The 12635-nt window shown below is 32.1% G+C and overlaps 1 protein-coding gene across 1 annotated transcript; it reads right to left on the reverse strand.

The window, feature by feature from the left end:
• Positions 1-1095: 1095 nt before the first annotated feature.
• Positions 1096-9160, reverse strand: LOC134693796 (uncharacterized). The gene is made up of 5 exons (XM_063554713.1): positions 9031-9160; positions 7236-7456; positions 5809-5855; positions 4593-4688; positions 1096-2984 (listed from the first exon to the last, which is right to left on the reverse strand). Exons 2-5 carry the CDS (start codon positions 7450-7452, stop codon positions 2655-2657), a joined length of 690 nt encoding a protein of 229 aa, XP_063410783.1. The 5' UTR covers positions 7453-7456; positions 9031-9160; the 3' UTR covers positions 1096-2654.
• Between the last annotated feature and the right edge of the window lie 3475 nt (positions 9161-12635).

Consider the following 12635-nt stretch of genomic DNA (forward strand, 5'->3'; position numbering starts at 1 on the left):
TAAAAAATAAATAAAAAATAAACGCATAGCTCAGATGAATTTTTCAACAAGTCAAACTGTCAATTGCATCTTCGAATTTGTTAAGGATATATTTAAACTTTAAATGTCCGTTCTTTTGATTTGTCTCTCTGTCACATAAATTTGCGACTCGTTAAAATGTCGTCATCGGCCGTCTATAGGCCGAAGTGCCCCGAATTGAAGTCACAAGAACTAAAAATGTTGACCAGAGCACAATTTCGCGACTTTGAAAGAGATATAAACAGACTGGTTGTACTAATGACCGGTCGCGGAGTGAACGACGTCGCCTAACGACTTCTGTACAAGATCGCTACATCCGAGTATTTCATCTACAGCATTGAACCGATACCTCAACAGCCACTGCAAGTAGGATACCAGGATTCAGAAGAACCAGCTAATAACAGTCAATAATCGACTACGACAACATGGCATTAGACCCAGGATGTCATATTTTGGACCCGTGTTGAGGCCGTTACACAGATCGAATAGTCCGATGGCGGACAGATTGAGGGCTGGACATTCCACAACTGGCACATAATCTGGTTAAGCATCACTGATGAGTCTTATGTAGATGAAACAGGCGTCTGGCGTTTATATTTATAGTGTAGTACCTTTGATAAAATTGAGAATGAAAATGGGTACCTTTGATAGCTATTTACATCTCGATGCCATTGCTGGTGGATGTAACGTCCCCGAGGGTATCACCAGCCTAGTAATCAGCACTTTGGTGTGGACATGAATTTCAGTTATTTGATCATTTTTATAAATATCCTGTTTTCAAAACTTTGAAAATTTCGAAAAACTTGGGATTTTCTTATCCCAGGCATAGATTAATTTAGCCTTTATAGTACAACTTTTTGTAATTTTGGATTCTGAATGCTCATCAACTTTGTACTTATTTGGCTTAATAATGCAACCTATAAGGTATCATATTGAGTATGTAGGCCGGTGGTGAATTCGAATATTCATCAAAAACAATTTATAAAATGTGTAAAAATTTATTAAACAGCAAACATGTGACATTGTAGCTTATGCTAGAGTATACATAGCGTATACATAGTATACTTAAATTTAAAAAAAAAAAACAGTTATATATACATTATCCTATTGTGTGCATCATCAACAAGTATACTGCATTATCAAATACGTACAAATTTCAACAAAAATATATTATATGTTCAAGCAGTTAATATATATGATGTTTCTGTGATAAAAAAAAAACATATTCTAGAGTATGTTACTAGGTTATTTTGTGAACAAATCTTTATAAGGCGTTTATATTAACTAAATCACTGTTTTAAAAAAATACATATGTATCCATATAAATGATGGTTGGACTGTGATACAAATAGTAGTTGAAATGTATTATGTCTGGATTTTCAACTTTCAATGAACATTTCCCTAACAATTATCTTCGAGTATCATTCAGATTCACACTCTAAAACAAGTTTTGATACTTTGTGGTAAAATATGTATTCTCGAGCGGACATTTTAATTCTCTACCCGCAAAAATGAAGCATGAAGAGAGTGCAAGAGTTAAAATATTAAACTATCTCGCTTTCAGATATATTGGATTTATGCATTCTGAATTTAAGAGAAAGACAACGTGAAACTGGTCATACACACAATTTAATGTAAATGGAGTGATATTTTTAGTATAATTTTTCATTAAAATATGGTCTTACTGGCCATTTGAAAATGAAAATGAGGTTGAAGGTATATGCCATATGATAGACAAACAGATACTCCCAATTTACATATTCACAAATGAAAAAAAGCTGACTAATGATGTAAATGTATTCAGCCAAAAGTAAGACACCCATTTAACTGAAAATCTTTGAATCGTAAAAGTTTTACTTTTTGGATTCGTGTCTTTTATTTTTACTAATGTGCTTTGTCTATATGCCTTTTTGTTTTTATTTGTTACATATTTGTTTGTTTAAAAATCTTTAAGATAAAAACACATTTTGACTGCTGTACCCCTATTTCGACATCTTTACCTATTATGTCTGTTTGTTTTGTTCACATATCGATGTCAATATAATAGAATTTTAAGCGACTGTCATACAAGTGAGAGGTTTATCTAGCTATAAAACCAGATTTAATACACAATTTTCTACATAAGAAAATTCCTGTGCCAATTCAGGAATATTATAGTTGGTTTCTATTCGTTTAATTTGTTTGAGCTTTTGATTTTTCCATTTGATTAAGAGCGTTCCTTTTTTAGTATTCCTCAGAGTCAGATACCTTTGCGATATTACTTTTTGATACAAATAAAATATGTATAGACTAGTGGCAGTTGGCTTATTACAAATAGAATAAAATAAAATACATATGCATCAAATAATACCACATAAATATTCCCTAAATATTATAAGTTTGAACTGGATAAATTAATATCCAATGACAATATTGATGGTATCAATAGTATAGTAAGTACACTTACAAATATCTATAAAGATTAAGATACTGAAGTATTATCCTTTTGCGATTAGAGTTTCACATATACTAACAAAAATAATGTAATTCATATTTAGAAAGGAATTTTCCACAAGAAAATCTCTCATCAAAAGCTAACAGAATTTTAGATTAATTGGGTAAAAATATCTCGGGAAAACATGAATGGCTGATCGAATTCATACCACTGGTTCATGGTTGGAATGACTTGTACACCCAAAAGGTTCTTTTTTAGCTACCTGGTAACAACACTTCCAAAGCATTACCGGGTTTGTTTTGCTGTAGTTTACTGCACGAACTGGTTTTTCAGGGTGAAAACAGCACTCCTCGTTGCCATCTGTAATTGCGGAGTGGCAGTGTTTACATTCTGGTATCATGCTTCTTTTGAATCTCTTTGACTGTCTTGGTCTGATATCTCTCATATGATCATTTTCGTACGTCATGAGTCTTGTCTTCATAGTGGTCATTTCCTTTGTCATAGATCGTATTAGTTCATCTTTATGTTCTATCTGTAATTATAAAATATAAACAATTTTTTCAACTGATTTTTATAGTTCGTTCTTAAGTTGTACTGTACACTACTGTCCCAGGTTAGAGGAGGGTTGGGATTCCTCTAACATGTTTAACCCCACCACATTCTGTATATGTGTGCTTGTCCCAAGTCAGAAGCCTGTAATTCAGTTGTTGTCGTTTGTTAAAGTGTTCCATATGTGTTTTTTCGTTCATTTTTGTACATAAATTATGCCGTTAGTGTTCTCTTTTAAATTGTTTCACATTTGTCATTTCGGTGCCTTTTAAAGCTGACTATGCAGTATGAGATTTGCTCATTGTTGAAGGTCGTTCAGTGACCTATAAGTTCATTATTCTTGTGCCATTTGTTAAGAGTTGTCTCATTGGCAATCATGTCACATCTTCTTTTTTATATATTCATACATTTTGTATATATAAACTCCTGTAAGATATACGTGTTCTTGTTGGTTCAACCATTCTTTTTAAAGCATGTTCTAAACATGTATTGCTTTCCAGGTGTTGACATGTATCGACCTACATCTTCTAAATACATATATTGTGACACAGCAATGGTTCCTGCTTTTTTCACTCAATTCCTTTGATGGCATTAATGATGATGCTGACATGCATAGAACCAAGACATGTTATATTTTGAACTCTATCTTGTACAAGACCGATTCGACAAACATCCTTAACGTGCTAGTCCGCAAGGTCCAAAATACTCGACATTTGATGGAAGTGAACTGATTGGTATACATGTTTGGGGAAATATGGTTTAATTGGTAAAGTTTGAATTGAACTTTAAACATGCGTTCAATAACTGAGTGAGTACTCCATAATAAACACGTTGTTTCTTGTGTCTGTTTGTTATGTGTGATGGTGTGATGAATCACACCGTTTCAAACTACATTTAAGCAAGGATTTGTATAGTACTACTAGAAGTCTTTACAAATCCTTAGTTTCAGTTTGTTCTTATGTTGATTTGTTCGACTCATATCATAAGTTAGAACACGCTTTAGCACACACAAACATGTCCCAATTATAAACTCATAAAATATACCAGTATTGTACTCCCTAATTTCGAAAGAATTTTCCAAATACATGTACAGTTAATGTTATCTATCTATGGGGTAGAAAAAGTATTTTGAACAATTCAAAGTTTTGCAATCAGTTGAATTATTCATTAGAACATATAAATCACAACTCATTTATTTACAGAAGTTCTGTCGACTAGTGTGCCGAGTTAATTTTTTCCAATTTGGTTTGTGAGAAATAAAATTAAAAAAAATAGACTTTCAAGCAAGCATAATAGACAACTCGCACATTTTTTTTTTAATCGAATTATTTATTACATTTTTTTCTAGATCTCATGCTAACAAAAATAAATCAGCAAGGGAATGCGAATCACAGAAAAAAAACTCAACTTCTGTCTTATTTAAATTGGAAGTTTAATTTTAACTAATTAACTTGATATAACGACCTGAAAAATATTTCAAATCATATTTTAATATTGTAACGAAACGTTCATTGTACATAAATGTATAAATATTTGCAACGTTTGTAATGCAACTGCACCCAATTCTACTTCTAAGTATTAAATATAATACCTGTAGTCTTTGTTTGTGTAAGGTATCGTACATATCGTTAATTCTTTCGTCACATTGACTCTGCAGTTCTCTCGTGCCACGTTCATGTCTCTCATTCTGCAAAATATGGCATTAATAAAAAGATGAGCATAAATATGATATCTATGTAAAATAAGTATATATGTGGTATGATTGCCAATGAAACAACTATAAACGAATCCGAATAACGTGGTTGTGAATGACTATAGATGCATATATTGCTTCAACAATGAGCAAAACCCATACCATGTAGTCTGCTTTATCAAAACAAAATGAAAAAGTGTGAAACAATTCAAATGAGAAAACCAATATTGTCCTTTTTGTCGTCAAATGAAAATGAAAATAATTTTAAAAATTAGATATATCCAAAAAAAAAGAAGCTAAAATCAACATAGTAATAAACAATTTACTCCCGACTGCTGTATAAATCCGTACACCTCCAATGGATTAATTCTGAAGACGCAATAAGCAGTATGATAAAAACATGGTGTACTTCAGGTATAAGTTAAATAGTTGAGAGAAATGGCTGTATGGTCCCCAATATGCTAAATGCATAACATAAGAAATAATTGACCACGTTTTAAAAAAATCGAAAAAAGCTAAAAGCATAGATTGTTATTTTTTAATACCAATTGAGTATGTTTTTTGCAGTTGAAACATTAGTTTAAAAGTAGTGATATGTTTTATGATATTTTATCAATTCATAATCAAATTGTAAGATTATAAGTTTTCTTGCTGAGTGTTCAACTTATGTATATTTAGTTAATAGCGTGAGATGTATCTTAAATTATCAATTTGCTTTGACATCGGTTCAATAAGGGAAGAGCTTTATTTGAAAAAAAAACCTTCATCAGGAGCGAGAATGCCAATTACTAAAATAACAATAGCAAAATTCATTTAACGGTTGGGAGCATCTAGGACACACAACGCGCAGCCAAATTCGTCTTAGATTATTGCAAAGGCATGACTACAAGAATAATTTAGTCAAGTAAGGCAATTCTAAGCCTGTTCATTTTAAGGTGAATTATTAACTTAGTATCTGAACTCAACTTTGTCGGTACTTATACATCATTCGCTTTCAAATATTCGCCTTTGAGCGTTCATGTTGAATGTGAATCTAGAAAAGAGCTTCCGACGCATAAAAATTATGATTTTTTGTTTTCATTTTTTTAGAATTCAATTATAAAAAACACATTACCTCTGTTTCAACAGCATCTTCTAATTCTCTTATTTTCCTTCTTGCATCTACAATGGCACATTTAAATATTTGAACCAGACATAGATGAAACCAAACACACTCGAGGTGAGCATTGAAGAAAAAGTTGTATTTATTTACCCATTAAGCGTTCTTACATCAAAAATAATACATCTAAATATTAAATTGTACTCAGAAGGTTGAAAACACCTTGAGAATAGAAGAGAAAAAAAAGTGCTAAGCATAATTTATTTTTGTTTTGAATATTCACTGAAGTTGGCTAAATTTTATTTATTTCTGAGAGGTTATTTTAAGAGTACTGGAGAATAGGGTAGATCAAATATAAAAAAATGTATACAGTTCTAAGCATTCTTTCTGCTAGAATTGATGTTCTTCAAACTACAAACTTTCAACATTTCAAAATAAGGATTAGGTCGATGCCACTGCTGGTGGAGATTAATTTCCCCGAGGGTATCACAAGCCCAGTAGTTACCATTTTTTGTGCTGACATGAATTGTCATTGATATGGTTATATTTATAAATTTACTGTTTACAATTTTTTTATTTTTTTTGGAATTTCTAAGGCTTTTCTACCTCAGGCATAGATCACCTTAGCTGTATTTGGCAAAACATTTAGGAATTTTGGTTCTCAATGCTCTTCAACTTCGTACTTTATTTGGTCTTTTTAACTTTTTTTGGATTCGAGCGTCACTGATGAGTCTTTTGTAGACGAAACGCGCGTCTGGCGTATATACTTAATTTAGTCCTGGTATCTATGATGAGTTTATTAACAACCACTGGGTCGATGCCATTGCTGGTGGAGATGTATTTCCCCGAGGGTATCACAAGCCCAGTAGTCAGCACTTTTTGTGCTGACATGAATTGTCATTGATATGGTTATATTCATAAATTCACTGTTTACAAATTTTTGAATTTTTAGAATAACTAAGGCTTTTCTACCTCAGGCATAGATCGCCTTAGCTGTATTTGGCAAAACTTTTAGGAATTTTGGTTCGCAATGCTCTTCAACTTCGTACTTTATTTAGCCTTTTGAACATTTTTGGATTCGAGCTTCACTGATGAGTCCTTTGTAGACGAAACGCGCGTCTGGCGTATATACTAAATTTAGTCCTGGTATCTATGATGAGTTTATTTATATACAAGTGTATATTAAAAAAAATCACACAACACCATCCATCATTAAAAGAGGTTTCATAGTTCATGGCTGTGTAACCATCTTTTTAGATATACTCACCAATGTAGATTCAACTCTGCTACACTTTATATAGTTCTCAGTTCTGAGTATTTGTGTTTTGTATTTTGGCATGGGTGTTTTCTGACATTCTTCAAAATACTTATTTGTTAGTTTAAATCTAGATGATTCTTACTCTTGACAAGAAATATCTTTACCATCATTATATATTATTTACCATTATTTTCGCGTTTTAACGTCAATGTTTGATGCTGTAGTTCATCGTTCTTATTTTCCAAATCATATTTTTCTTCTCTTAATGAATTGGCTATTGCACACAGTTGTTCCAGGTCTGCAATTGATGTAGGCTCTGTGTTTCCAATGTATATACCAGTTGCCTCCGTTCTATGCGAGACTTCCTCCCTATCCTGATCGGAATCGGGGGAATTATTCATTGGCCTATGAAATATAATACAAAATATTGAGTATTTAAATCGATGACTTCACAAGTCAACATAAAGATAATTTGTCATTCAAGATCTTTCAATTAAAACTGTTTTAAAGAGGTAAGTTACTGCTGAGACTACTATAACACATGTGTTATAGTAATCTCAGGTTACTGACATGATACACATAATGAATTCATACGCCATACACGGATTACGTTTTGTATTCGTGGACAAATTGCAAGGTCTACAGTAGATAACGTGCAGGGCGGTTGGTCATAAGACTTTTCCCCATGGGTTCGTTCAATATCGTAGCGGCTACGTAGTGCTACGTAGATTTTGACTTTTGAAAGTGTAGCTATAGACTAGTTGTTACATAGATACTGACAGCAGCTACGTAACCGCTACGTAGATTCTACGATATTGAACTCAACCCTGTACATATAAATGAAAATGTTAATATATATTGCAAGCTGTAAATGAGTTTATGTTGCGACATATGTTCATAACATATGAAACTACAGAAATAAGCTGAAATATTTGTTATTTTGGGGTGTATACTGCATATTTCATGTTTATCATATTCTTTCAGTTTTTGTCGTCACAAAATTAACAAAATTGAATTTTGTCTCACACAATTGACTTTTGTGTTTTAATTTCCATATCAGGTAACAAAAGTCAATTGTGTATGCAAATAAGTTCCTTTTTGACAAAAATTGACTCAGTTTGTCATGACAAAAATGAATTTTGTCTACAAAAATGAATTTTGTCATCAGAAATTTGATGTTCACATAAAACAAGTCTGTATCACATAGTTTTGTAAGACAAAAATGATTTTGTTATGGCAGTATTGAATTTTGTACAAAACACAAGAGTCCCATTCGGCGCCCCGTAATAGGTACCATATAACATATGTTAGTCCGAGTTTACTCTGACTTGTGATGGCTTCTTTATTGGAGGGTTGCACCCATAAAGTCCTAACACAAAGCAGTCAGACGTTCGAGCAATATCGGACTTTAGTATAATATGTCTTTCTTCAGTTTTGACACTTATTTATAAATTGCAAGTCACATGACGAAATTGTTTTTCCGTAATATGAGAAGTATACCAATTGTTTGACAATACGTACGTCATAATTTTTTTTATTGATTTTTAAAATCATTCAAGGGTTTTATTATTTCTATTATATATACATATGTGTGTGTGTTAAACAAATTAAAGGTATCACTAACAAGTTTTACTTGTAAACGAAGACGAAAATCCTCACAAACATTATCTGACCTAAATTTTAATACTCATACAAGTCATATTAAATTTCAGCTTGATACTGATTAAATATCTATTTTACATTTATATTATATATTAATGTCTGTTTCATTCTCTTTTTTTAAGGAAGACATACTAATGTGGTCAATATATTCTTTCTTTCACATAAGGATACCAACTACTGTAGTATTGTTTATATGTTATTATGGAATTAAAGTACCATACGAAAGACAAATTGATATTATATTGAAAAGAACGAATTTCGATATTTTTCTTTCATGCATATTTTATAATTTCATGGTTTTAACGTTAAATACTTACCTTTTTATTTTAATCCAATGTCCTTTGTGTAAACTCGGTTACCTCCGTCGAAATAATGGAAATTTCCACACGTCACGTGAAAGTAAAGTTTTGTCAACCAATAAACTTTCCTGATAAGTTCATTATTCATTTCTAAAAATGATGTAATAATTTGAGTTTCATTTATATCGAAATTGTAATAAATATGCACCCAGACATCAATTCTTTCTTGTCTTATAACTTCCTTTTTTCGTAAGGAAAGGCCACACGAGAATGTAGGTAACAGGGAAACATCAACGATACATTTCCGCGCAAATGTTTGCATATTCAGTTCCACTAGATTTTTTTCTTCATTTAATTTATCGAATAAGCACATGCTAAACATACAAAAAATAATCCCCCTGAAATGTATCTCTTTGGTTTGTCTAACCATGGTTAACTCCTACACACACTAAGTCCCAACGATCATTTTTAACAAACTTTTTTAAGATCCTTCAGCAGTCATTGACTGTTTTAGAGAACATAAGTTACTAGCGTTTGTCAGATATGCAAGATTTCAATGGAACTAGCAGAACTAGCAGCAATTAAGATTGGTGTGGTAGCGCTGTTCTCATTTTATTTTGTATCATAGGTTTTCATAGTTTGAACATTGTTACAGTTCGGCAAAAGCCTTATTTAATATATTCATACAACCTTTAATAAAACAAAGCAAAGAACAAGATATTTACCAGGTAAACCTTGGGTAAGGTTAATTGTGAAGGGGTGTTCCAAAGGAATCTCTGATACTGGTAACGAAGCACTTCGGTACGACACCCTCCTTCAAGAATGGTACAGCTACCATTGGTGTATATAAAAAAGGGCGATTCCAAGCTCAAGTCTACGGAGACAGTTATAAGATTAAGGTACGGGACGTTCATATTGATTTCAAGATCGTTGTCTCTTAATATATAGTTATCAAAGGTGCCAGGATTATAATATTATGCGCCAGATGCACGTTTCGTCTACATAAAGACTCATCGGTGACACTTAGATCAAAATAGTTATAAAGCAAAACAGGACCAAAAATTTCAAAATATTGTACCAATTACGGCTAAAGTAATCCGCTTTTCCTAGGATAAGAAAATCCTTAGTTTTCTAAAAAAAATCAAAGTTCAGTAACAGGAAATTTATAACAATTACCATATCATTCATATTTGTGTCAACACCGAGGTCACAGAGACTTGTCTCAGAAAACAATATTCTTATAAACCTTAATATGTAGAGAACAAATTCTGAGTCAATTGCCTGTGACCGAAGTGCTGACTACTGGGCTGGTGATACCCTCGGGGACGAAACGTCTACCAGCAGTGACATCGACCCAGTGGTGTAAATAAGTATTTAGAAAAGAACCAGAATTATAATGTTATACGCCAAATGCACGTTTCGTTTACATAAGACTCATCAGTGACGCTAAGATCAAAATAGTTATAAAGCTAAACAAGTACAAAGTTGAAAAGCATTCAGGAACTAAAATTCCAAAACATTGTGTCAAATACGGCTAAAGTAATCTATTCCTGGGATAAGAAAAATCATTGGTTTTTCGAAAAATTCAAAGTTAAGTAACAGGACAAATTTTTAATAGTACAAATGTGTACCAGTTGAATATATTTTAAGTAGAGAAGTGAGATAGTTCATCAGAGAATGCAAAGTTTACTTGTTATATAATTTGTAAATAGAACATTTTGGACCAAGCATCAAACTAGTTACGAATCTATTCGAAAACGGAAATAGCTCATTATTTGAGGAAAAGTCAGACACATTAAATAAATGGTTGTACAATCTACATATAGAATCACCTGGTACCTTTGATAACGATTGTTCCCATAAAACAAGTTTCAAATAACTGTCAGCCACCTATAAGTTTATTCATTTTGTTGTTTGTTAATACCAAACCTGAATTTTAACTAGAGACATTGTGATTGGCAGTCGCCAATGCAGTTTCTTAATTCAACAAGAGGCTCTCAAGAGCCTGAATCGCTCACCTTAATATTTTTGGTTAAATCTCTCATCAATGATTATTTTGGCTTTTCAATTTATTTAAATGTTCTTTGAATCGTCCTATTTTCTTCAAAAGCAAAAAAAAAATCATTTTCTCCTATGTTCTATTTTAGCCATAGCAGCAATGTTTCTTGACATACAAGGAAATAAAATATTAAATTTATACTAGATACTCTGAAACTCATTTAGCCTAAGTTTGGCTGAAATTGGTACAGCAGTTTCAAAGGAGAAGATTTTTTAAAGTAAGTCAACATGATGAACAAATTGTGAAAAAAGTCTTTAAAGGGCAATAACTCCTTAAGGGGTCAATTGACAATTTTAGTCAAATTGACTTATTTGTAGATCTTACTTTGCTTAACATTTTTGCTATTAACAGTTTATCTGTATCTATAATAATATTCAAGATAATAACCAAAAACTGCAAAATTTCTTTAAAATCATCAATTCAGGGGCATTATACCTAAAAACCAGTTACCCAATTCGGCTGAAAATTTTAGGACATGTAGACCTTGACCTAATAAATACTTTAACTTCTTGTCTTATTTGCTCTAAATGCTGGAGTTTTTGAGATATAAGCCAAAAACTGCATTTCACCCTGTGTTCTATTTTTAGCCATGACGGCCATGTTTTTTGACGAAATAGAAAATAAAACACAAATTTTATTTAATACACCCTACTGATCATTTAGTTGAAGTTTGGTTGAATTTAGTTGAGTAGTTTTAGAGGAGAAGATTTTTTATTTAAAGTTAGCAAATATGATAAACAAATTGTGAAAAATTGTAATTAGAAGGACAATTAACCCTAAAGGGGTCAATTGACAATTTTGGTCATATCAACTTATTTGTAGATCTTACTTTGCTTATCATATTTGCTGTTTACAGCTTATCTTTATCTATAATAATATTCAAGATAATGACCAAAATATGCAAAATTTCCTTAAAATTACCAATTAAGTGGCAGCAACCCAACAATGGGTTGTTTGATTCATCTGAAAATTTCAGGGCTGATACATCTTGACCTAATGAACATTTTTACCCCTTGTCAGATTTGCTCTAAATGCTTTCGTTTTTGAGATATAAGCCAAAAACTGTATTTGACCCCTTTGTTCTATTTTGAGCAATGGCGACCATGTTTGTTGAAAAATCAAAACTTCGGATACAATTTATTAACTAGATACCCTAAGGAACATTCAGTTAAAGTTTGGAAGTATTTGGCCTAGTAGTTTCAGAGGAGAAGATTCTTGAAATAGTTTACGACGACAGACGACGACAGACGATGACGGACGCCAAGTGATGGCATAAGCTTACATGGCCCTTTGGGCCAGGTGAGCTAAAAAAATGAAATTTCTGAATGTTATAATTTTTAATATTGCAAACTATTGTTTCCGTTGTTAGTGCCTTCATTGTCTGAGTTATAATGAACCTGTGACTTATATAAGTTAGTGTTATAGTAGTCTTAGAATGAGCCATACATATATTGACTGGATATGTGTGGCAGTAAATAATACCTCAGTCCTGCAGAACATTCTGACTGTCACCCAAGATAGTTTATATCAGACTGGTCAACTAAATGTATTCAGTTTTAGTCTA

This window comes from Mytilus trossulus, chromosome 1 (genome assembly GCF_036588685.1).
Source record: "Mytilus trossulus isolate FHL-02 chromosome 1, PNRI_Mtr1.1.1.hap1, whole genome shotgun sequence".
Lineage (NCBI taxonomy): Eukaryota > Metazoa > Mollusca > Bivalvia > Mytilida > Mytilidae > Mytilus > Mytilus trossulus.

What these genes read in the sequence shown, in the direction of transcription:
- LOC134693796 (XM_063554713.1), bottom strand. Translation starts at nt 7,452, where the DNA reads ATGAATAATTCCCCCGATTCCGATCAGGATAGGGAGGAAGTCTCGCAT. An exon ending in GTTAAAACGCGAAAATAATG is followed by an intron (nt 5,856 to 7,235) that starts GTAAATAATATA and finishes GTGCCATTGTAG; the next exon opens with ATGCAAGAAGGAAAATAAGA. An exon ending in AAGATGCTGTTGAAACAGAG is followed by an intron (nt 4,689 to 5,808) that starts GTAATGTGTTTT and finishes CATATTTTGCAG; the next exon opens with AATGAGAGACATGAACGTGG.